The sequence below is a fragment of the Gossypium raimondii genome, chromosome 6 (assembly GCF_025698545.1).
Source record: "Gossypium raimondii isolate GPD5lz chromosome 6, ASM2569854v1, whole genome shotgun sequence".
Lineage (NCBI taxonomy): Eukaryota > Viridiplantae > Streptophyta > Magnoliopsida > Malvales > Malvaceae > Gossypium > Gossypium raimondii.
The window spans coordinates 11,482,307-11,507,990 of record NC_068570.1 but is presented as its reverse complement, the minus strand read 5'-3'; the positions used below and the strand labels follow the sequence as shown (position 1 = coordinate 11,507,990).

General features: G+C 31.2%; 1 protein-coding gene, 1 long non-coding RNA gene and 1 other non-coding gene across 4 annotated transcripts; 1 reads left to right on the top strand and 2 right to left on the bottom strand.

Moving 5' to 3' along the window:
* Positions 1-1,908: 1,908 nt before the first annotated feature.
* LOC128041923 (uncharacterized) lies at positions 1,909-3,607 on the bottom strand. The gene is made up of 2 exons (XR_008197037.1): positions 2,835-3,607; positions 1,909-2,182 (listed from the first exon to the last, which is right to left on the bottom strand). It is a non-coding gene; the product is annotated as an uncharacterized LOC128041923 (long non-coding RNA).
* Positions 2,877-2,979, bottom strand: LOC128042232 (U6 spliceosomal RNA). The gene has a single exon (XR_008197437.1). It is a non-coding gene; the product is annotated as a U6 spliceosomal RNA (small nuclear RNA).
* A 10,569-nt stretch (positions 3,608-14,176) lies between the features above and the next one.
* Positions 14,177-16,320, top strand: LOC105774597 (inositol oxygenase 4). Of its 2 annotated transcripts, none has more exons than XM_012597141.2 (10): positions 14,177-14,490; positions 14,580-14,797; positions 14,887-15,091; positions 15,178-15,237; positions 15,334-15,386; positions 15,461-15,583; positions 15,676-15,745; positions 15,818-15,896; positions 15,989-16,052; positions 16,135-16,320. In XM_012597141.2, exons 1-10 carry the CDS (start codon positions 14,460-14,462, stop codon positions 16,159-16,161), a joined length of 930 nt encoding a protein of 309 aa, XP_012452595.1. In that variant the 5' UTR covers positions 14,177-14,459; the 3' UTR covers positions 16,162-16,320. The 2 variants fall into 2 exon arrangements, with proteins under 2 accessions (XP_012452595.1, XP_012452593.1); XM_012597139.2 differs by having other exon boundaries at positions 14,184-14,490; positions 15,971-16,052.
* The last annotated feature ends 9,364 nt before the right edge of the window (positions 16,321-25,684 follow it).

Sequence of the window (25,684 nt, the reverse complement as noted above, 5' to 3'; positions counted from 1 at the left end):
CTATTGTCGCTTTTAATCTCGACTTTCCTTTAAATACTTCGAGTTTTTTCTCTCCTCCATGTGTTAACTTGTATTGATCAACATATCCATCTCTAAGTTAGTGATTGATGCTTCAATATTAGACTTGATTTCTTTGGCTACTTGTAATATTGCCGGACAGCTTCCACCATCATCTCAAAAGATTTACAACATGCTGCTTCTTTCGTCCATCAATGATGGATTTTCACTACCTTTGTCTATGTTGGGGTGTTTCTTTCGTTTTGGGGGTGGGATTTTCTAACCATTTTTTTTTTATTCTAACTCATTATTTTCATGTTGAATAAAACTTGGTTTATTTGGCTAATTACATCGTAATTCATTATGTCATGTTTGGTAGTACACATTGTAATTACACGATTACATAATTTATAATTTTAAAAAATATTAATTACTATAAAAATTATTAGTATGATGAAAATAATTTCTAAACAAATAACAAAAATTAAAATAAAATCATATGTATTATGTCACTCTAAAAAGTAGCTAATGGTACGATTATTGATAAAAGTAGTAAGAAAAATAAACATCACATGCTATTTTTAAGGGTGAACAAAATTCAATTCGATTCAAAAATTAAAAAAAGTTTGAATTTCAAATTATTCAAATCGATTTAATTGAATCAACTCAAATTCTTTTTTTGAATTTCAAATTCGAATCAAGTTAAATTTTTAAATTCGAATAAACCATTTTACTTCCCTTCCCAAATTTCCCCCTCAAACTATTTTAATTTTTCCCAAAAAATTGACTTCCTCTCGAACCCCCAATTTCTTTTTCCTTTACTTCCCTTCAAACCCTTAGAACTTTTTTCCTTTTACTTTCTTCCAAAAATTTATTAATTTTTTTTAAAATTGAATTATTGATGATGTCATAAAATATTCATGTTAAAATTTTCTATTCGAATCAATTTCACATTTTATCTTTAAAATAACTTTTATTAAAAATCACTTTTTTTCATTTAACATATATTTTAATTTCAAAATATATTGTGACAAAAATTAGAAGATAAGTGAAGCAACTGAGTAAGCAAAGAAGCTAACCTGTATAAAAAATATTAATAAGTTAATAACAAATTTGATTACGGTGGATGATAGTGGCTATAAGGATCCAAAGTCATTTTTTTTAAATTTAACTCAAACAAATATATTCTATTTAATTCGAATTCCATCTCATTCGACTCGATTCGAAAAAATCTTAAATCGAGTTAGGATGATAAAATAAGATTCGTCAACTCGATTAACTCAAAATTTTTCATTCGATTCGATCGAGCGCTCACCCCTAGCTATTTTTATCTAATTGTTCTAGTGCATATTTGTTGGGTTATTCCCTCTTTAATATTTAACATATGCTCTTTTATCATCATTTGTTGGTCTTTGACCAAGTTTATCATCATCTAAATTTGAATTTGCATAATTAAGATCATCAAGATTTCCTTCTTCCATATACTCTTTGAAGTATAGATCATTTCAATTCTACCTAATCATTAAAGTTATGAAATTTGCAACATGTTAAGACGATCTAACCTTTTTTTTTTATGTTATACTAATGTTAACATGAAAAATATTTTTTTATAACAACAAACGCCTTCTAAATCACATTTTAAAGCCTTAAATGTTTCAAATTAAAAAGTTTGTGAACGGTCTATAGTGCCTGTGTTTAACACTATTCTCTCAAATAGTATCATACCCTCACAATATAGTGCAAGAAAATCTTTTGTATTTGCATAATTAGCATTGATCTTATAGTATTTGGATTCAGTTCAAATAGTTTGTACTTTCAATTATAAAAGCTTATACAAACTTAATTTAGAGAAAGATTTATATTAGATTATATCAATTTTTATAATATGTAAATTAAGTAAATAAAAGCAAATAAAATTTATAATATATAACCTTCTTTATAAAGGAATGGAACCTGATGAAAAATGTTGCCGTGCGATTTGAATTAATAAGATGAAAAACGAAGGTTAGAGTTGGTGTTATAAGGTGAGTGATCACCAGATACATGTACTCATCATGGCCCCATGACATTGTAACAATTTCAAGCCCACAGTTGTGTGTGTAGACTCCCAGCTTTGTATTGAGAGCTGGGTTCTGATAGTGGAGACCAGAAAACAAATTGGTTGAACTTGAAGCTGGTTTTCAATCTGAAACAGAACATTAGATTCTGAGTAAGGAGATAAATTTACATGCTGCTGCACAATCGCTTAGCAATTAGAAACATAAATCAATCAAGGAAAAAATTATCTCATTGATTTATCGTAAAGCAAAAGATCGAAGTGTACCAACAACCACCCATTGTGGCAACGTTATTGAACAGAAAACAAAATGAATAATGTTAGTTATTAAACCACAAAGTGAAAAGAAAAGTCATATTTCTAGAGAAAGGCCTAAATGTTTTGCAACAAACACCTTGTAATTTCATCATAAAAAAGGATCTCTTTCTCTTTGTCAAAACCCATTATTTCTCATCGGCCAAAGGGGAAATTATTTGATAAATTACATTACACCAACTATGAACAAACTTCAACCCTCAAAACGTAAGGTTCCTTTTAAAGTTTAAACATAGCTAAAATACAACTAGTTAATCTTTACTATCAACAATTACCAGCTATCAAAGTGAACTTACAAGGACAAACCCTGAAGCTAATTCAGCAAACTTTCTCAAATCTCTATGAAATGAATATCGAGACCAAACCCAGATTAAAACCCCAAATTATAATCTGAGCTGAGCAAAACCCATGAAGCCGAACATCAAGCTAAGAATTAAGATGCAAAGGAAACAGAGAAAAAAAATACCTGGAAAATGCAATAAAAAAAAGAATTCAGGGAAAAAATCAAAAATATTTGGACAATTTCTCGATTTGTGCGTGTCATCCTTGCGCAGGGGCCATGCTAATCTTCTCTGTATCGTTCCAATTTTATCGGATGTCCCCGAAGGAAAAACCAAAGCTGGCTGCTGCGTCTATATAAACACTTTCGCTGCTATGTTCCTAATTAATGTGGGATATATAGTTGGTTCCCAACGAAGTCATGAACTAGCCTACCTCAGCCTGACTAAGTCCAACGAGTGGGCTTAGGTGTCGCTCAAAACAAAATCCATGGGTTTGCGCTGGTACAGTGGGACCCTTTTATTTAAGCATGGGCTGGTCACTTAACCCGAAGGATGAAATTTTGATGGTTGCATTAGCATAGAATATATAGTTCGGCTTAGATTACTTTTTAGGTATGATGATTTGCGGGTATTGCTACATCCCAACTCAACTCTGATAGAGCCCTCATAAGTTGATAGTGGGTTCCCAACTATCCAGTTAAAATAATTAAGAAAAAAGTAATCATTTTATGATAATCTTGAACATGTTATGATAACTGGCTCTGGTCGGAAGAATGGGGAGAGAAACATGGATCAAACCTTTCACATCATAAAAGAATCTTACAGAACGTATGCGAAAACTGAACTGAAGGTCTGAGAAGCAAAATATGTGGGGAAAAGCACATCATTGGTTGAGACACAGAATGTAACACCAACAATGACCGGAGAGGAAACGCATAGCTAAGCTAAGCTAAGCAAAGAAAAGGTAATGCAGCTAGTGAGCACAAGCAAGAGCCTCCATTTCTAACTTTTTATAGGTCCACATTCTTGGCAGTACTTGAGGCATGCTGTTGATATGAAATTACGTATGAGTTCCTTTTTTCGAGTAAAACTCGATTTGAAAAAAATAAAAATTATGTTCAAATTTTGAGTTAATTGAATTGAATTATTCAATTTTTTTACTTAATTCAATTTTTAAGTTCGAATAAAGTTGAATTTTAACTCGAAAAATAATTTTTGTAAATATCCCTTAGGTCCTTCTCAATTTTGAAAATAAACAAATTGACCCTCTCAACACAAATTACAAAATTTTATAAAATATAAAGAAAAATATTAAAAATATTTAAATTATATAAAATTTCAAATTATAATTTTTTAAAAAATTCAAAATGATAAATTTCAGCCCTTAAACAAGTAAATTAGTAAATCAAATGTATCATACTAAATTATCTTTGTTTCCCCCTTATTTTGCTTTTAAAGAGTTTTCAAATATATTTCACCTCAAATTTATGTATTCTAACTTTGAATTTAGTCATAAGTTTAAATATGTCAAAAGTTTTGTACTCTTTTAAAATTTAAAATTTAGTCTCTATACTTTAATTTTGAATCATTGAGTCCTTCTACTTTTTATTTTAAAATTTTGGTCCCTCCGTCAATTTTTTCCTTAGAATTGTTGATGTAATGGTTATAAAAAAAGGTAAATTAACTTTTTAGCCTTTAACATTTACATTTTTTCAATTTGATCTTTACTCTTTAAAAGTACAAAACAATTTAAAAATGTTTTTAAAATTAAAAGCTTTTTCGTATTTTCAATAAAAATATAAAAATGTGAAATTTAAAAAAAAAGAATAAAATAATTAAAATGATTTTTAAAAAATCATTAATTATAAACTCATTTAGCCACGAAGTCATTCCACGATAGTATCGTGACTAAGCTCTCCCCAATTACATACCATTTCAAAAGCTACTCGATCATAACTGTGTTACCCTCATAGGACATCAATAATCTTTTTGGGATAAATTTGTTCTCCCAATATGATTATATTTTATTTCATGGTAATCATTACATCTTCCTTCATGAAATGTCAATTACTATCAAATAATAATTAAGTCACTCATCATAAAGCCGAACGACCTGTGGTCATATTTACTTTTCATCCATCATGTAATGCCAATTAGAGGATATCATTTACCCATATCTTGGGCTATGAATTCAACTATTGTGAATGATGTTACATACTGCAGAAGTTGTATACCCAATGCATCAGCTTTCGGTTCTTTATCTATTCAAACTCAAGATTTTACCTACATCAAAGTATACAAGTCATGCATACATAGTCCATCATCCACTTAGGATTAAAGTATGTCACATTATGAACATCACAAGTAAATAAATCCACAAACAAATTCAGGATCTATTCTACTTAGGTCATGTCTAATGTACTTTCAATCCAATCAGTCACATCTATGTCTCTATCTTTTGAGAGTTATCTGCTCCAATGGCCAAGACAAAGCATGTAACACCCTAACATGTATCTGTAATTGAAACAAAGTTACGAAACATTACAGGAAATTTCAGATCAATTAAACAGATATTTCACATTATATAACATACATATCATAAATCAATCATAATGTCTCTTATATGAGCCATCGAGGCCCAAAATACATATTAACAATGAGTCGGGACTAAACCGGGTACTCAGATAATTTTTCAGAAAACATCAAAAATTTTCAAAGATACAGGGGATACATGCCTGTGTAGCCAGGCCGTGCAGCTCACACGGTCGAGAGACACGCCCTTGTCTTAGGCCGTGTGGACATTCGAAATAGGGACACACGGCCATGTCCCAGCCCGTGTCTAAACTTGGGATCATACTGACTTAGGTCACACGGCAAAGCCACACGCCCGTGTGCTAGGCCGTGTGAGCATACTGGCTTGTATTAAATAGGTGCAGAGGTCACACAACCAAGCCACACGTCCGTGTGCTAGGTCGTGTGAATAATTTTGAACATTCTATTTTTCAATTTAAAAGATGCATGGGACACACGGCCAAACCACACGCCCATAAGATAATTAGTGTGTCACACACGGTTGAGACACACGCCCGTGTGGACGAAAATAGGTCATTTCCAAACCACATTTCTCACTCAAATTTGGCATCAATCTAATACAACAATTTGCACATTCACAAACCATATCAAAGCACTCAAAACAACCCAAAATCATGTCTTAAACATGACATATTACCACATACAACCAATATGCTCTTAGGCACCTCAAATGATAATTTATTATCATGTCATCCTAATACTCATACTTACCTAGGTACCAATTTCATATATGCATAATCAAATTCATACTTCAAACATGATAAATCTACTTATATACGCATCAAAACATATTCATCATAAGTCATTCCAATGGCTAGTTACAATCAAAACATTTACATGCCAACATTGGCTAATTAACCTACACATATCATTATAACCAAAATTAATTCACTTTTTATACCGAAATGAGCTTATGGATAGTGTGAGATATCCTCGCCAAGCTTCCAACCCAACGAGCCTCTGAATTTCTATAAAATAGGGAAAATAAAACAGAATAAGTTTTAAAGCTTAGTAAGTTCGTATAACATGGAATTTAACTTACCATTTCATTCACATTTATGGTAAGCTGACTAAACATGCTCAAATCAAATTTGGCCAAATGCCTAAACACAAATCCATATCATATTAGCCAAGTAATCATATGTATAATCCATAATCATAGATGAACAGAGTCATCAAATAAATTCCACATTCGTGTAATAACCAGTTTATGCTTCAATAAATCAAGTAATATCATTTTCATGTATTTCAGGTATATATCGGTATAGTTCATTTTAAATTCACATTGTCTCATGTCAGAACTTTGCCAGTTGAACTATTTAAAATATAGATGGATACACGGGTATTACACATGAAGCGTACAAATCTGTAATCCGTCAATTCATGTTCGGGAATGCTCATAAGAGCACATAAACGAGAAGCTCATGAAAGAGCCTTTAATCGAGAGGCTCCGGAGAGCCAATTATTAGAACGCTCATAAGAGCTGTGGTGTGTCCGCAACACATGCAGGATCACAACCAAATCGGGATACTCATAAGAGCTATTAACGGGAAGCTCGTGAGAGCCATATATTAGGAAGCTCAAGAGAGCTAATATCGGGATGCTCATGAGAGTTATTATCAGGACGCTCTTGCGAGCTGTGGTGTGTCCACAACACATACAAGACCACAACCAATTCGGGAAACCTGTATCCATTAAATTTCATTTATTTGTTCGAACGGGACTTAATACTTGTCGATCATCGTCGGATATGTGATTAATTTCATATACATGGCAATAATACAATCACATACATACAATTCAATTAATACATATAAGTTCTCTATTTAGTTACACGAACTTACTTTGACAAGTGTTTGTGTACAAACTACTAATCCAACACTTTCTCTTTACCTCGATATAACTCCGTATTTGATCTATCCGGATCTATATGAACGAATTTAACTCAAGTTAATAAAATTCACATTCAATTCAATCCAATACATATTTTTGGACAAATTACTATTTTACCCCTATACTTTTGATTAATTACAATTTCATCCCTAGGCTCGGAAAATAAAATTCATACAATTTAATCCTTATTCCATGTCTAGCCAATTTTCATATATAACAATAGCATCCCATATATTTCTAAAATTTAGAATTTTTCCATGAATTTTCCATCTTTTCAATTTAGTCCCTAAATCACAATTTCATCAAAATTCTCTTAACAAAAGTTGTTTATCTATCAACAACCTTTCATTTTCTACTATAAAACTTCATAATTCATATATATTCATCCATGAAAAAACCCTAACACTTTAATAGTTTTGCAAATTAATCCCCGAGATAGCTAAATTAAGCTATTACGATATTGAAAACATAAAAATCATTAAAAACGTAACTTGAGTACTTAGCTAATTAAAGAAACTAAGTTGGCTAACTTCAAGCTCCCATGGCTAGGGTTTCTATGCCTTTAATTTTAGGAAAGATGATAATATGATGATATTTTGTTTTATTTTATTATTTATCATCTTTAATTATTTCATCTTTCCAATTTAACCCTTAATAATTTACTAAATTCCATTGATGACTAATCATCTTTATCTACTAACTCCTTTAAATGGTCTATTTTCCATATAAGGACTTCAAATTTTGAATTCCATAGCTATTTGATCCGTTTAGCTACTAGAATTCAACTTTTGCACTTTATGCAATTTGGTCCTTTTTATAAGATTAAACATAAAATCAGTAAAATTTCGTAAAATCTCTTTACGAAATTTTCATATGACATTTCTATCATAATGCAGACCATGAAATAATATTAAAATAATTTTCTTCCAGACTCGAATTTGTGGTCCCAAAACCACTGTTTCGATTTCACTAAAAATGGGTTGTTACAAAGCATCTCTCCAATTGAACTTGATAGACATCATATTAGTCTTTCAATCAGTTTGCTCATTTTCGATTAGACTAAGGGCACGTGTATGTTTGTCTACTAAAATAAGTTTTTATTATGTATTACAATCCGACTACGTAATACCGCTTAGTATTAGTTAAACATTAGATGACCAGTGAGCTAATATTTACTTTTATTTTGCTTTTATTTTTCTTTTCATGCAAAAACCACGTGAGGACAATATAAAAAAAGGTATTAATGTAATTCATGAATAATTTTATTAACCAATCTCTTCAAAAAAATTACAAGTATACAAACGAATATACTACACTCAGGGCACCAGATTATATAGTGAGGCCAATAATAACGATTCTCTAAAAGAGCCAATGTATGGTGCATACTTGGATGGCTAGCCCATCTCAAGTCATGACACTCTTTCATGATCTCTTTACGCAATTTCTCATATTGAAGCACATAAAAATGATGCCCTTGAGCATACAACAAATCTCACTCAAGCCAAAATTGCCTCGTTTTCCCTTCTCTGACAAACTCAATCAACGTTTTAACTGTGGGATCATAGAACAACCCCTCTCTAATGTGCTCCAATAAGGAATTATCAGGCTGATTGATTACTGCAAATTCTAGCTTTCGACTCAGTGCATTAGCTACTACATTGGTTTTCCCCTGCTTATATTCCATGCTGAAATCAAAATTTTCCAATAAAACCTACCAATGAGCCTACTTGGCAAACAACTTTTTCTAGGTTAGGAAATAACTACTTGCAACATTATTCGTAAATACCACGAACTTGGAACTCATCAAATAGTGTCTCCAGTACGCAAACAATGCACCATTATGGTCATCTTTTTTCTTCTAAATTGTATATTGTCGCTCAGTATCATTAAGCTTTCGACTTTTAAAAGTTATCGGATGCCCATCTTGCATCATTACTCTCCCGATCCATAGTTTGATGCGTTCGTATGCACCTCATACGATTTAATATAATCTAACAAGACAAGTACAAGCTCTTTGGTCATTACTTGTTTCACCTGATCAAAGGCTTTCTGAAATTGCTCGTTCCAATCCCACACCTTACCTTTTTTCAATTGATTTGTTAAAGGTGTGGTGATTCTAGAGTAGCGTTCAATGAAACACCGGTAGTAGTTTGCCAACCCAAGGAAAGATCGCAATTCTGTTACCTTGGTTGGTGGCTCTCAATTGACAATCACTCGAATTTTCCCCCAATCAATCCAGATTTTGTCACCTCTCACAATGTAGCCTAAGAAAGGTACCTCATGTTGAGCAAATGAGCATTTCTCCTCCTTGACATAAAGCTCATTCTCTCGCAAGGTTTGGAACACTTCCTTTAAGTGCTCCACATGTTCCTCAAGTGACTTACTATACACCACAATGTCATCAAGATAAACAACCATAAAACGATCTAAAAAGGGTTGAAATACCTTATTCATCAGGGTGCAAAATGTCGATGGAGCATTAGCCTGAAAAATAGTGTACACTAAGTGTTTGAGTAAATTCTCTCAAAAGTATTCTATTACTTTGAAAGATCACAACTAAGTGATTACAAATGAAAGGAATGCCTTTATTTATAATTCAGCTCTCTCAGATCTAATGGTGTAGATTGAATTACATCAATAACCGAGATTAGTTCCCATCTATAATAAGAGAGTCCTAAGGGATTTAAACTTTATACATCTTTATCCTTTAGGATTTACAATAATTATCTTGGTAAAATACAATTTACTAGAGTCTTTACATTTTAACCAAGATTGAAATAGATAGACTTTAAGTCTCTTCCAAGCAAGGGCATAGTTCTGTCAGACCAAATGACCCTAAGAGAACATAAAGGTTCAATAAATATGTGCATCAGTTGCAGGCTCCTTTATGCGGCCCGCAACATTAGTACCTTTGTTTTAGGAAATAATTTAGCCATGATTCAAATGTTTTTTTCATGGTTAAATTGATAGGTTACATGGTTGTTAGTCATGTTGATTTAGTAGTAGTTGATCATGGCTAAGTTGGCGAGTATGATGTAATGTGTAGTCATTTTTCATGCATATAAATAGGAGTGTTTGCTCTGATTTGATGTATTACCTTTCATTTTTAATTCAATCCAATTCTTTATTATACTTTATTATACTTTCTCTTACCTTTTGTTTTCTTAATGTTTACGTTAGCTATCATATTATTAAACAGCCCAATCAACGATGACTTATATGATTAATATTTATATGGTGGGAAAAGATTCTATGAAATAGGGACTATCACATCATTTGTATTTTTTAACAGTTTAATGTCACTTCATATTTTCATTCTAAATTTTAGTATTTTTATCTTGAAAAAATCAAATCTAAATGAAAATTCTAAAATTTAAGATGAAATTATTGAGGTGACATTAAACTATTAAAAAAGGTAATATCCATGTTTCATGCAAATATAATAGTCTCCTTGCTACTTATATGGAGATAGAAATCTCAATTTCAATGTCTTAAATTAATAGGCTTATGTGATCAAAAGAAAAATTAATAAATTTGTATTTTTTTTTTGGCTTTTCATTGAATAGATCCAACAAACAACCCATGAAAAATTATATTACTTTTGTTTTGGTTCTATTAACTTTTGCTCTGAGAATTTTCGCATTAAGTAACTTGATTTGAGAAAAAATAAAAGAGAAAAAAATTATATAATAAATATATTTATTAAAATTTATATAAAAATTAAAAGAAGTTTTTCTAAAATGATAAAATTAAAGGTTTAAAATTCATTGTCTTAGGTTAAAATTTCATTATGTGTAAATTATTTATTTTATATAAAATAATTTAAAAGGACAAAAGTAGCCTTATAATAATGTATCTTACATTGTATATATATAGAAAGGTATTTTAATTATTTTTAAATTGAGTTGGTATCCGATTGACTCGTGATACCAACTTAATTAGAGGCTTAATATATAACATAGACAATAATTCAACCAAGTTAATTAAATTTGGTTTGGTTAGCTTATCTTTTATTCATATTTTGATATTGATACGAAAACCCATGATTCCTTGATAACTTGTTAAATAAATGACAGAGATATTTTATCATATGGAACATTTAATCAACTTGTAATTAAAAAGTCCAATAATCGGACAAATCCCCTACAAAACCTCTAGAAAGAAGGACTCCTAAAAACACGATGATTGGGATTTGAAGGTTGTAAAATTTACAACTCCAGAAGGCTTGAAAGTAACAAATTGCAAACGAAGAAAAAGAGCCGAAACACTCAAAACTCTCTAAAAGCTCTTTACATCTCACAAATAAAAAACAATATTTTCACTAAGGAAAAGGATAATTTTATTCATCAAAAAACTCATTTGCATCTCACAAAAAAAAAAAAACAACAACAATATTTTCACCAAGGAAAAGGGTAATTTTATTCTTTTATCTCTAATTTGAGTCGCCAAACTTTCTTTACATATGCAAACTCCTAAGAAAATATTAAAAATTCAACACTAACAATTTAATCTACTTGAATTCTATTTAATAAATAAAGAATTTAAAAACTCTAAAATTATTGAAATATTCAATTTTATAAGTTTTATAAAATCAAACTCTTAAGTAAATGAATAAATAAACAATATAAAATTTAAAATATTCAAACATGCCCAAATCCCATTCAAAAACGGGTTGCAAGTTCGTTGATGTTCTACATCCTCCTAAGTTTGTATAAGATATATTTTTTAATTGGTTAATTTTGTTATTAGTTTATGTACCTTACAAAAGCTTACTTTAATTTGATCAATTTTATTCTTTATACTTTTTAAATTGTGAAATTTTAGTATTGACCCAAACAATATCAATTAAATTTAATTACAAATCTTGTACTACATGTACAGTTGTTGATACATTTCATATACTCCTCGAATTTTCAATTTTCAATTTTAATGCAAATGACAATTGTTAATCTATTAAATGGATTTTCAATAAATAATATGTGAAAATAAGAAACTGATTTGACATTGCATATATGAAAATATGTTTACTATATTAGATTTTAAAAATAACAAAAGTTGATGCATTTAATTGTTACTGTTTGATGATGACTGAAATTTTAAAATTAAAAAGACGAAATTAAATTACATGTATTAATTAATAGTAGAATTTTAAAATTTAAGATATAATCAATGAAGTTTACCAGTTCCAATTAACATCCTACTGATTAGTGCGCTCTATACTGTATTCCGAGTCACAACTCACTTCACCACGTATTTCCAGGAGAAAGGGATCCATTTTTACAACACATGACCAAATCAAGTGATGCAGGGGAAAACAGGAATGTTAAACATGCTAAAACGACACATGGATAATAAATTTCTTTAGTACGTAAGATATATTTTTAGTGGGGAATAAGCTCACCAATCATCATATAATCGAAACAATTGACTTTTAAGTTTCAACTCCAGCTATTTAATGGTTGAGTTTTCAAAATTCATCTACTTAAATATAAGTAGAATTAAAATACAAATCTAATATCGGACATGTGTTGCATAATATTAAAATACAAGTTTGTTATTACCTCATATAAAATATTTTTTTCACTCACACAAAATCTAATTTAGATTAAGTTTGACCAATGACATCATTCGATTACTTAATTATGAATTTGTTAAATTATCCTCTCATATACAAATTAAATAATATTTTTATGACAGCTTTATATATATAATAAATCAATAAAAATTAATTAGAGATTTAAACTCAAAACATCACCATTTCATTCTACAATTATAACTAAAACATCAATTATTGTTTTATATTTCTTACATAATTTTTACAAAACATCAATTATAACTAAAACATCAATAACAAATGTATTTCTTACATAATTTTTTCACCCATGTCGCGTGAGTAACATAAAATCCTGTTTATGTAATTTATTTTTCAAGAATAAAATTAATATTTAGTAAATTTTATTATGTTTATCCTTATTCCAATGTTTCATAAAACAGTAAATGGTCGTTTTCAATGGATTTTAAAAAGAGCAATCCCACACTTTGTCATAGGTTCATCTCGCATTTGCATTAAATATCTTCTCACTTTTCCTATAGCACCAACTAGCCTGTTTATTAGTCAAAGCGACGGCACATCAACGACCGTCGTTGCCAAATATATATATTTATTATGCGTAAATTCTATTTAAATTAGAAATTAAATATATTTTAATTTTGTAAATATTGATTAATTTATTTGAAAAATATTACAGTGGGGAAGCACGGCGGGCGGCGGAAATAATAAAATTAGCAAGCGAAAGATCTCTGATTGCATCCTGTCTGACCATGTTGCTCAATCCGAGTGATGTTTTGTCGGTTGATGACGTGGCTTAATCTGAATCGTCGATCATATATTTTCTATCACATGTGTTTTTAATTTTATTGATAAAACGGAAAGGGTGTGATGAATGCATCCATAAACACAGCTCAACCGTTGATCTAAAACCACTCCGATTTTCGCACCACAAATAAAAAAAGGTCAAATAAACTCGTTGGGCATGACTAGATGCTGCGTCAGTTTGACCCTACTTATTATAAGATGCGTTATCCACGTAGTGCTGAGTCAGGTTCCTAATTCCATTCTTTTTTGCCCTTTAATGTTATTGGAGTAATCTTAAGGTAACCACGTTCTCATTCTTATTACCTTACAACTTCCCATCCTAACCGCTAAATTTAAGCTTTAAAATATTAAAATAATAATAAGTTAACTACCAAACGTATTATTAAAGTCTAAAGAAAGAAAACATTTTTTTAGATAAGATTTTGAGCCGGTTTACGTGTGATCTTATCGGACCAAAGCCAGACATTTCAAAGTTGGATAAAAACCGCGTAATACAGTATTGTACACGTGGAATAAAACGGTTGGAAAGTGAGGTTCACGCTACTGAAAGAGAGTGAGTCCTTTTGGATTATTGTCAACGTTTTTTTTTGGGATAAAGTTAAAATAGCTGGAGAGGAGGAAAGAAAGTGGAGATTTATTTTTTCAGTTGAGGACATAAAACATTCCAATTGACAAGGAAGGACTTTCTTTTCTCTGATTTTGAGCATAAAAAAGTTTTCAATTGAGGACATAAAACACTCCAATTGACAAGGAAGGACTTCTTCTTCTTATTTTGAGCATAAAAAGGATTTTCAGTTGAGGACATAAAACATTCCAATTGACAAGGAAGGGCTTTTCCAATTTTACTATAAAAACCACCCCTGCTTTGCAACATCACCAACCACAACAACTTGAGCTCTTTCTATTGGTTCTTTTTTGGGTTTTCGGACAGTATTTTCTTGGGAGGAAAATGACTATACTTATGGAGAAGCCTGAGCTAGGTACCAATACCATTCATTGTTTTTTTTTTTTTTTGAGAAAACAACCAGTGATTGCATTCACTTTTTTGTTCTTCTTTTTAATGTAACAGTGTCTCAATCAGACTTCCAGAATCATGCGGATGAAAGTAAGGAATTGGTGTTGGATGGTGGATTCCCAGTGCCGAAATCTTTGTCAGGAGAAGGATTTTTGGCACCAGAGATCAATTCATTTGGCAACTCCTTTAGGGATTACAATGCAGAAAGTGAAAGGCAAAAGAGCGTGGAGGAATTCTACAAGCAGCAACATGTTAACCAGACATACGACTTTGTAAGCCAAAAGACCTAAACATAGATATATTACACTACCAAGTGAATGGGCAGATTTGTTTGATGGGGAAATTTGAATAATGCATGCAGGTGCAAAAGATGAGGGAAGAATATTCGAAGCTGAATAGAATGGAAATGAGCATATGGGAATGCTGTGAATTGCTGAATGAGGTGGTGGATGACAGTGACCCTGACCTGGATGAACCTCAAATTCAGCACCTCTTGCAGTCGGCTGAAGCTGTTAGAAAAGATTATCCTAATGAAGATTGGCTGCATTTGACTGCCCTCATTCATGGTATATCATTATATTTTTTTATCATATTGCATTGTACTTGAAATTTCTACAGAAAAAAAATATAAAATGTTTTGTGGATATGCTAGATCTTGGGAAGGTTCTTCTTCTACCTAAATTTGGAGGGCTTCCACAATGGGCTGTTGTTGGTGAGTTTATATTATTTATAATCAAGCAAAATAATTTATAAAATTATGATGGCTTTTTTCTCTCTTTCTTTTGTCTATTAATGTCAATATTTGTAGGCGACACATTTCCGCTTGGGTGTGCTTTTGATGAGGCCAATATTCATCACAAGGTAAGAAGTATGTCATAAATTAAAAAAAAGTTATTAAGATATAATAAAATAAACCTTGTTTTTTTTTTTTTCAGTATTTCAAGGAAAACCCAGATTACAACAATCCCTCTTATAACACTAAGAATGGAATTTACTGGGATGGCTGTGGCCTTGACAATGTTACAATTTCATGGGGGCATGATGATTACATGTATTTGGTACGTTTTCTTATAATAATAATACAATACAATTAAGCAAATTTATTTCCCTCTCCTAAATATAAAAAAATAAATAATTAATGTTTTTGCAGGTAGCCAAGGAAAATGGAACTACTCTACCTTCAGCAGGGCTGTTCATTATCCGATATCATTCACTCTATCGTAAGTATATCGTTTTATTTAATATGCAATTTATTCTATAATCTAAATTATATTTCAATCATAATTATGAAGCTTTACATACGGAGGAAGCCTACATGCAGTTTCTTAATGATGAGGATAAGGAGAATCTGAAGTGGCTTAGAATATTCAAGTGAGTTTCAATTTTGTTTTAACCCATATATTTTACATTTAATGAACCTATATTTAATAATTATAATTTCACAGCAAGTATGACCTGTACAGCAAGAGCAAGGTGGCTGTGGACGTTGAAAAAGTGAAGCCATATTATCTTTCGCTTATTGAAAAAGTGAGTAAATTATTTATTGAATAAATTGTAGTTGTAAATTATTTTTTATCTCTGAAATTTATATATAATGTTGTTGTCTCAGTATTTTCCGGCAAAGCTCAAGTGGTGATAGGTTAAAGAAATGAAAGAAATAAACGGCGGCTTGGTGCTCTTCATTTTCTATGTTTACTATAATTGATCTAATTATTATGTAAAAGATAAATTGAAAATTCTTTCCTCCTTTTGTATACATAATGGAGATAAAATAAATATTGTTCCATCATACTAATTACTCGCCTAATTTCTCCCAATTAAGAATGATTTGTTTATTTTAGTTAAAAAGAATCATTTTATTTTGCACAATTTATTAAATTGATTCATTTTAAATATTTATTATTCTTACTAAATTTCAAATTCTTCTATGTCATGAATCAATTATACATTTATTTCGCTTTCTTCTATAAATAACTTGAATCACTCTCACTTTACTTTAATTTCTAATTTTAAACTATATCACTAGTCATTAAACTATGGTTAAGTTTTCATTTTGGTCATTTAACCAAATAAAAGTTACAATTTGATCATTCTTAAATTTATTTCTTATCGCCCAGTGACAGTTTTTAGTTTGTATAATAACAATTTTTGTCCTTATTTTTATATTTTGTCACTTTAACCCTAATTTTATATAAAAACTCAAAATTATTTAGAAAATAGAAAATTCTATATAAAAATTTTACTAGTATTGAGACATAAAGGTCAATGTCTCGAGACATACCATTCAAATTTGATAATTGAAGATATTTTACGTCTATAATACATTTACATGAATGGTAATGATGATTGATTTGAAATGTATGATGCTTACAAGTTAAAGTAGTGGAAATGTATTGAGTTAGCCTGAGTTGCTTTGACAATATAATGTGACGTCACACATTCGGGTTCAATGACCGGGTCGAATGTGGGGTGCTACATTTAGATAAAATCTCGAATATGTTGTTGTTGAAGAACTAATATTTATGGGACATAAACAAAATTATCATTCAATAAAATCTAATAACAAATTAAAAACATAACCAAAAAAAAGTTAGATTAATGTTACATGCATCCTAGTGTTTCTTGAAACCAAATTAGTAATATCTTCAAGTCGAGTTCTATGCCCTTGAAGAACATCCATGATTGATATTACAGAGGCTTGTGAAATCAACTCTGATTTCATTTTTTAGCCCAAAATACAAAATATAAAACAAAATCTTCTTTTTCAGACTCAATTCAAATTTTCATTTCATTTAAATTATTTTTCTAAACCCAAATTGTAAAATTAAATTATATTCTAAATTTTTCTTTTCTTATAACAGTGGGAGAGGTAAAATTATTTTGTTTAATGTTTTATTTTTCTATTTAAAGATTGAGTAGTGAATATCTGTATAAAGATAATAAAGCGAGAAAAATTGTAGGGTTTAAAAAATTCACTCATTCTCTCTCAATTTATTTATTTTTGAATTTTTATCTATTTTTAATATTTAGAATTTTCTAAATTTTTAAAAAGAATTTCTATTTTTTATCATTTTATATATAATTAGGGTCAAATTGACAATTTCTAAAACATTAGCGATCAAATTGTAACTTATTTTAGTTAAGTAACCAAAACAAAAATTTACCTATAGTTTAGTGACTAATGATGTAGTTTGTCCAAAGATTTTTATATTTTCATATTGATTTTACTATTCAATTCGGGGTTTATGGTTGGCCCCAATAAGATCGTATCAAAATCGAACATGTTTTCTCTCTTTGAGGATGGAATGTATCTTATCAATGCAATCAATATTTACCGATAAAACTATAAAAATATTGATTTTGATAAATTAGAGTTAGCTTTCAATGTTTATCGGATGTTCCATAATTTTATTTGATTGCTTTTATATTTTCATTAGTTTTTTTTAATTTGCTTCTATTTATTATGCTTGTATTTGTTATGGTTTCGCTTATATAATTCAAATCTCCTCTTATTTTCCAAATCTTCCATAACTATATTTTTTTTATTTCCATATTTTATTCACATAATTTTAAAAAGTTTCGTTGTGCTTTAATCTTCTCACATATATGCTGTAACAACTCGTTTTCAGTGAAATCGAAACAGTGGTTTCGGGACCACAAATTCGAGTCCGTAAAAAATTATTTTAATATTATTTCATGATCTGCATTATGATAGGAATATCGTATAGAAATTTCGTTAAGAAAATTTTTACCAATTTCATGTTTAATTGAGAAAAGGACCAAATTACATAAAATGCAAAAGTTGAATTCTAGTAGCTAAAAGGAAAAAATAGCTATGAAATTCAAAATTTGAGGTTCTTATATGGCAAATAGACCATTAAGAAGAGTCAGTAGATAAGTATGATGATTCATCCATGGAAATCTAAGAAAAGAAAAGGACTAAATTGGAAAGTAAAAATAATAAAAGATGATAAGTAATTAAATAATGGAAATATAATCTTTTCAATCATCTTTCCCAAATTTTTTTTATGGAAACCCTAGCTAAGAGAAGAGAACTCAAGCAAGCTTATTTGGCTTAATTGGGTAAGCATTCTTGTCCCGTTTTTAATGATTTTTATGTTTCCGAGATCGTAATAGCTTAATCTAGCTATCTTGGGGATTAAGTTGTAAAGTTATCAAAGTACTAGGGTTTTGCCATGGATGAATATGCATGAATTATGAAATTCATGGTAGAAAATGAAAGGTCGTTGATAGATAAACAACTTTTGTAAATTGAATTTTGATGAAATTGTGATTTTGGGACTAAATTGTAAAGATGTAAAATTTACGAAAAATTCTAAATTTTATGAATTACATGGGCTGCAAATGTTACATGTAAAAATTAGTTAGGCTTGGAATAAGGATTAAATTGCATGAATTTCATTTTCCGAGCCTAGGGATGAAATCGTAATTAAATGAAAGTATTGGGGCAAAATGGTAATTTTACCTAATATGTGAATTGAATTGAATATGAATTGTATTAAATTGAGTTAAATTTACTCGTATAGATTCGAATAGACTAAATACGAAATTGGATCGAGGAAAAGATAAAGTAACAGATTAGTAGATTTTGTATACACGAACATTGTCGAGGTAAGCTCGTGTAACTAAATTATGTATATTTATATGTTTGAATTAAATTTTGAATATGTGAATTGTATAAATGTTATATATATGAAATTGATTGATATTATATCCGACAATGCTCGATAAATATTAAGTCCCATTTGAGCAAATGAAATTCGATTGATATAGGGTTCCCGAATTGGTTATGGTCCTGCATTTGTTGCGGACACACCATAGCTCAATAGAGCGTCCCGATATTTGGCCCTCTCGAGCTTCCCGTTATATGGTTCTTGCGAGCTTCCCGTTAATAGCTCTTCGGAGCATCCCGATTGATTGTGATTCTGCATGTGTTGTAGACACACTACAGCTCTTATGAGCGTCCCGTTATATGGCTCTTTGTGAGCTTCCCGTTATGGCTCACTTGAACTTCCTGATATATAGCTATCCGAAGCTTCCCGTTAATGGCTCTTCGGAGCTACCCTTTATTGCCTCGCATGAGCTTCCCAATTATGGCTCGCATGAGCTTCTTGTTATACAGCCCGAATAAGCTTCCCATTACATGGCTCACATGAGCTTCCAGTTATATGGCTCGAGAGTGTGCTTCTCGATTATGTGCTCTAATGAGCACTCCTGGATATGAATTGACGAATTACAGATTCGTACACTTCGTGTGTACTACCCGTGTATCCATTGATATTTTAAATGATTCAACGGGTAAAGTTCCAATTTGAGGTTATATGAATTCAAGATGAATTACTATGAGAAATACTTGAAATACAACGATATAATATGTACATGTTCATGGATACTTAAAGTGATAAATACATGTATGTGGAAATTGAATATTGATGAGCTCATTCATGTTTCTTGGTATTTAAGTGAATCACATGACTAACATGGTTGATGAGGATATGTGCTAGGCAATTGGCCAAATTGGTTTGAGTATGTTTACTTGCTTACCTTAAATGTAAATGAATGGTAAGTTTATTTCCTGTTATACGAACTTACTAAGCATTAAATGCTTACTCTTTTTTATTTCCTCTTTTTTATAGGATTCCAGAAGCTCGTGGGGTTGGAAGCTTGGTGGATATATCATCACACTATCCATCAGCTCATCTCTATATAAATAGTAAATTAATTTCAGTTATAATGGCATGTATAGGTTTACATAGCCAATGTTGGCATATAAATGTTTTTGTTGTAATTAGCCATTGGAATGGCTTGTGATGAATGTGTTTTGGAAGTATGCATATGAGATAATGTCATGTTTGATATGAGTGTTTAGTGTGGTTGAATGATAGTAAACTTTATAAGTATGTTTATATGTATTTTTGGTTAAATAGGTAAGTTTGGATATAAGGATTTATGAGGTGATATGTCATGCATAAGACTTGATTTTGGCTTGGTTTAAATGTCTTGGATTGGCTTGTGAATGTGTTAAAATATTTATGTAGGTAGAAGATAAATTGGGTGAGAAATAAGGCTTGGAAATGACCTTATTTTGTCCACACGGACAGAGACACGGGCGTGTGTCTCAGCCGTGTGTGACACACGGCCTAGCACATGGGCGTGTGTTTTGGCCGTGTTTCCCATGCATCTTTAAAATTCAAAACAGAATGCTTAGGATTTTTTACACTGCCTGGCACACATGTGTGTGGCTTGGTCGTGTGACCCTTGCAACTACACACGGCTTAGCACACGGGCGTGTGACTTGGGCGTGTGACCCAAGTCAGAGAGTTACACGGGTACGGACACAGGCTGGAACATGGCTGTGTGCCCTATTTCGAATGCTCACACGGCCTGAGACACGGGCGTGTCTCTTGACCGTGTGAGCCACGCGGCTTGACCACACGGGCGTGTGTCCCTTGCACCAAGGAAAAATTTTAAAATTTCACGAAAAATTCTTTAAGTACCCAGTTTAGTCTCGACTTGTTTCTAATGTATGTTTTGAGCCTCGATGGCTCATATAAGGGACTTTATAAATAATATTTGACATGAATGTTAAATAATATGAAATGTTTGTATTTGATTTGTTTATTCCGGTAATGCTCCGTAACCCTGTTTCGGCGACGAATAAGAGTTAGGGTGTTACATATGCATAATTTTAATATATTTTTGTACTATATTTGAAATTGATTATTATCATGTACACTGATAATGAAAAGCAAAAATTCAATCTATATAATTAGGACCACATGTTTTTTATTTATGTTTTTTTAGTTTTTTAAAAATAAAACATCAAAATGCATTCATTGCAACTTAATGATGTACAATACATATTATTATTGAAATAATGTACAATGCATAGTTCTTTATCATAATCTAACCAAAGTTGATGTGAAAACCAAACGTTGATAATGATAATGAATCGTAAAAAAAGAGACAAAAATAGAACACACCAATTTTACGTGGAAACCCTTTCGAAAAAATACCACATGCAGAGGAAAAGAAAAATTCACTAACTGTTTTAATTCGAATGATACAAGAGAATAGATGGCTACGTTTATTTATAGGCTTAAAAACTTTATTCTAATCAAAGTTTAATAGAAGCAATGCAGTAAGGTTCAAACACCTTATTCAAATCAATATCAAGGAGAAGAAGTGTACTTCTATACAGATTCCACTTCGGCCCTCAGCCTTCGCCTCTACAGATCCCTCTATATTTTCACTTTTTTTTAGCAGGAATTTGGTTTACACAACTCTAACAGTTGAAACAACAATAGAAGGTTCATCTAACCAAAGGCATTGATTCACTAAAGATAAGTTGCATGGCTAAGATATGTGCAACGTCATTTCCATTTCGACTTGTATGGCATAACTCACAATATTAGCAAAAAGTAGCAAAATCTTGGTGTATATCAACAACAATGGCTCTTATCCAAAATAGATCAATTATCTAGCTTGTAAGCTTCCTAATGGTTGCCAATGCCTCTCTTTAAAAAAGAGCATGTCTGTGTGTCTGTAACCTATATCCGCCACCAATCAAATCACTTCCAGACATGCAAATGCTTCAACAATGAAAGGATCACATACATTCAACACTTTGGAAGCACTGGTTATCAAGAAATCACCATTATGGTTGTTGAACCCACTCCACCTTTATCGGAAGTACTATTAAAATCTCCTTCGAGATTCGCTTTGACCATTGAAGTTTATGATAGTACCAAGTGATGGCGTATAGTAGCTTTTGCAGAAACATCCCTTTCCAACTCAACTTTATGACTTTCAAAGTACTCCTTTATAAACCAAATCTATTTTGATGAACAACTTTAAATACCTTTAGGGGTCTCTCTATTTCGACTTCCCTAAATCATCCATATTGTAACAAGGAAGATAAGGGAGCATTACTTAATTGAGTAAAGAACTCCCTGAAAGATCCATTGTTAAGAGCTTTGGTTGTGATTAAGTGAATTCCGCACAAAGCTTAACTCGAGCCAAACATCCTTTACCGCTAAGCAGTGTTTCAGTGTCTGCAATGTTGATTTGCTACAATCACTTCCCCTAGGACAAATTGGGGGAGTAACAAAATGCTTACGATGTAGCACTTCTATCGTTGGAGAAAATTTTTATACATACATTGCACCATTAGCCAAATCTTATTAGGTAAATGCATAAACCATCAACGTTTATTGGAAACATCATATTGCTAATTCATATATGTTAATGATTGATTTGAACTTGTTCCCATATCTATAATTTTCTTATGTCCACTGCTAATAATGTAAATTCCATCTTTGTTGTGTTGCCATACCCTAATGTTTGTTAAATTAGCTCTGTTAAGTGGAATGCGAGTGATCACATTAACTATATATGCACTAAACAATGTAAAAACAAGGTTAAAAGTCCTGCATATCGTTTCTTAATTAATTAAGTCACTAACCCATACCACAAAAGAGTTGCTCTGATTATTAGATTGAACTCTACAAGTGGGAATTTGAGATCCATTTATCCCCTCACACTCTAATGGTAGAACCATTACCTACCACCATCGAACACTATCTTGTAATGAGTTTGTTATACCATGTGTAAGAAGGGTTGGATCCAATATTTTTTGGTAAAAAATATTCATTTTCACAATAATATTTAGCTTTAATGTCTTACTAAAAAGGGAATTGGAGTTGCAAATAACCTCTATTCGTATTTGCTTAGCATTCTAAGTTGAAAGCCATCATGTCCTTGAAATCAACACCACCCCAACCTTCGGGGATGCATAAGTCAAACCACCTTTACAAATGTATACTTTTTATCTACTTCCACTGGTAGTTGTAGAGCAACCTATTAATCAAATTAGAAACTATAACTGGTAAGCAAAATAATCCATATTATATATGGGAATAACTTGAAGAACTAGTTTTATAAACACCTGTTTTCCACCCTGGGAAGATAATGCACACTCTATGCTTTCATTTTAGCAATGATTCTACCTATAATTTTGTTAAATGCTTTATGTAACACCCTTACCTGACCCCTTTGCTGGATCCGGGTACGGGCGTCACCACTGAATTGGGTTAATGTACATATTTAGACATTATTTTAAAATCGAACTGTATTACTTACTTATAAAAAACTTACAAAAGAGACCAAATTACTAAATAAAGTTTGTTGTCTCGACTTTAGACCCGAATGAAACTATTTTGTTACAACATATTCGCCTTTTGTCAAAGTCTCAACGGTACCCCTTCCTTATGTGCCTTACACTTTCCAGATGAATTTCCTTGATCTCACACGGTCTAACTTGGTCCCTTCTCGAGCTCCTTATCCAATGAATCTTGTAATCACAAGTCATACCCTTGTAAGTTCGAATGAACTTAGTAAGTTTCTAAGTTACACAAAAGAGACCAAATTACTAAATAAAGTTTGTTGTCTCGACTTTAGACCCTAATGAAACTATTTTGTTACAACATATTCGCCTTTTGTCAAAGTCTCAACGGTACCCCTTCCTTATGTGCCTTACACTTTCCAGATGAATTTCCTTGATCTCACACGGTCTAGCTTGGTCCCTTCTCGAGCTCCTTATCCAATGAATCCTGTAGTCACAAGTCATACCCTTGTAAGTTCGAATGAACTTAGTAAGTTTCTAAGTTACACAAAATATGCCCCACCTTGTCGAGGTTCAAATAAATAAAGTACAACCAGAGGAGGCCTTATAGCAAGGAGGGATTTTGAAGGATGAGCCTCCCATTATGAGACTGACCATTATTGGCGAAACTACAAATGGTTTTTACGCTCCAGCTTTTCTCTTGAAGAATTTCACCCTAGGCAGTCTTTACTGTTAACCCAATTAAGTTCTCCATTACTTTCAAGCTTGTTTCTTCATTACTCGATGAATATCATATACTAATATGAGCCAATCACTAACATTCAATTACTCTTGGTAACCCTTCATTAGGAAGTGTTTCAAGCTTTGAACACTCAAGAATGGAGCGAAAGAAAAAAAGAGAGAGAGAGATGCTTATGGGTCGGGTCAAGTTTGGGCTTAATATTAACATATTTTATGCTTTATTTAATTTCGGCTTGACTCAAAATATGAACATAAAATTTTGTCCAAGTTCATTCATATTTGCAAAAGATTAACTTAAGCTCATTTTAGGTTAAACCATATTATTTTTATTTTTTAAATATTTATATTATTTTAATTAATATTTAATAATTTTATATATTTTTATTGAAATTTTTTATATAGTCATCTTTACATTATTTTAATGTTTATATTGGAGTAGTATTATATATTTAATATATGTTTATTTTTTAATATGTTATAAATTATATAATATATAAAAATAACTTAGCCGATTCAATCTTAGTTTAGTTGGCATCAATATTGTTACTTATGCAGGAGGACGTGGGTTCGAGCGTGTTAAAGTGCATTTGTCCTCCTATTGAAGGGTTAGTGAGGGACTATGGGTAATTCTAGGCAATTTGTATAAAAAATATTATAAACTTAAAAACGGGTCGGGTCGAGCTTAGGCCTTAAACGTTCAAGTTCGGGCTTGACCCATATTTTAAACGAGCTTAATTTTTTGTCCAAATCTATTTTTTGAGTCTAATATTTTTGTCCAAACGCTCTTAAATTTCGGGTGAGTCTCTAAAGCTAGATGAATAGTCTAGTCCGTAAACAGATGTAATGAGAGATGGAAAAAGGAATTGGAGAAGGAGAGAAAATAATTTCATTTTATTTTTAAATAAAAATAAGTGAATTTTATAATGAACTGGACAAAAAATTGAAATGGACATACCTATTTAAAAATAATAATTGAATATAGTTGAAACTCAAATGTTACGTGGCAGCGGAGAAGTGGGAACAGCTAACAAAAATTGATCTTATCTAGTGATGAAAGACCATTCCAATCAATTAATAAATAAAATTACTGAAAACCTTTACCACCTGGCGAACAAAGAATAAAACATGAATATTGGGCCATAGGTCCAGGCCCATAACGGCCTCAAGAAACCACTGAACTGACACGTGGTTCTACTTCCCTATTGTCATTTCCTTTTCCATATACGTAATTCCAGAAATAACCTCATAACTTTTACATGTTTTCAGTTCTACC

Excerpts from the sequence above, each read along its gene's own strand:
- LOC105774597 (XM_012597139.2), top strand. The coding sequence starts at position 14,460 with ATGACTATACTTATGGAGAAGCCTGAGCTAG. Across the intron at positions 14,491-14,579 it reads TATGGAGAAGCCTGAGCTAG|TGTCTCAATCAGACTTCCAG; the intron begins GTACCAATACCA and ends TTAATGTAACAG. Across the intron at positions 15,387-15,460 it reads AGGCCAATATTCATCACAAG|TATTTCAAGGAAAACCCAGA; the intron begins GTAAGAAGTATG and ends TTTTTTTTTCAG.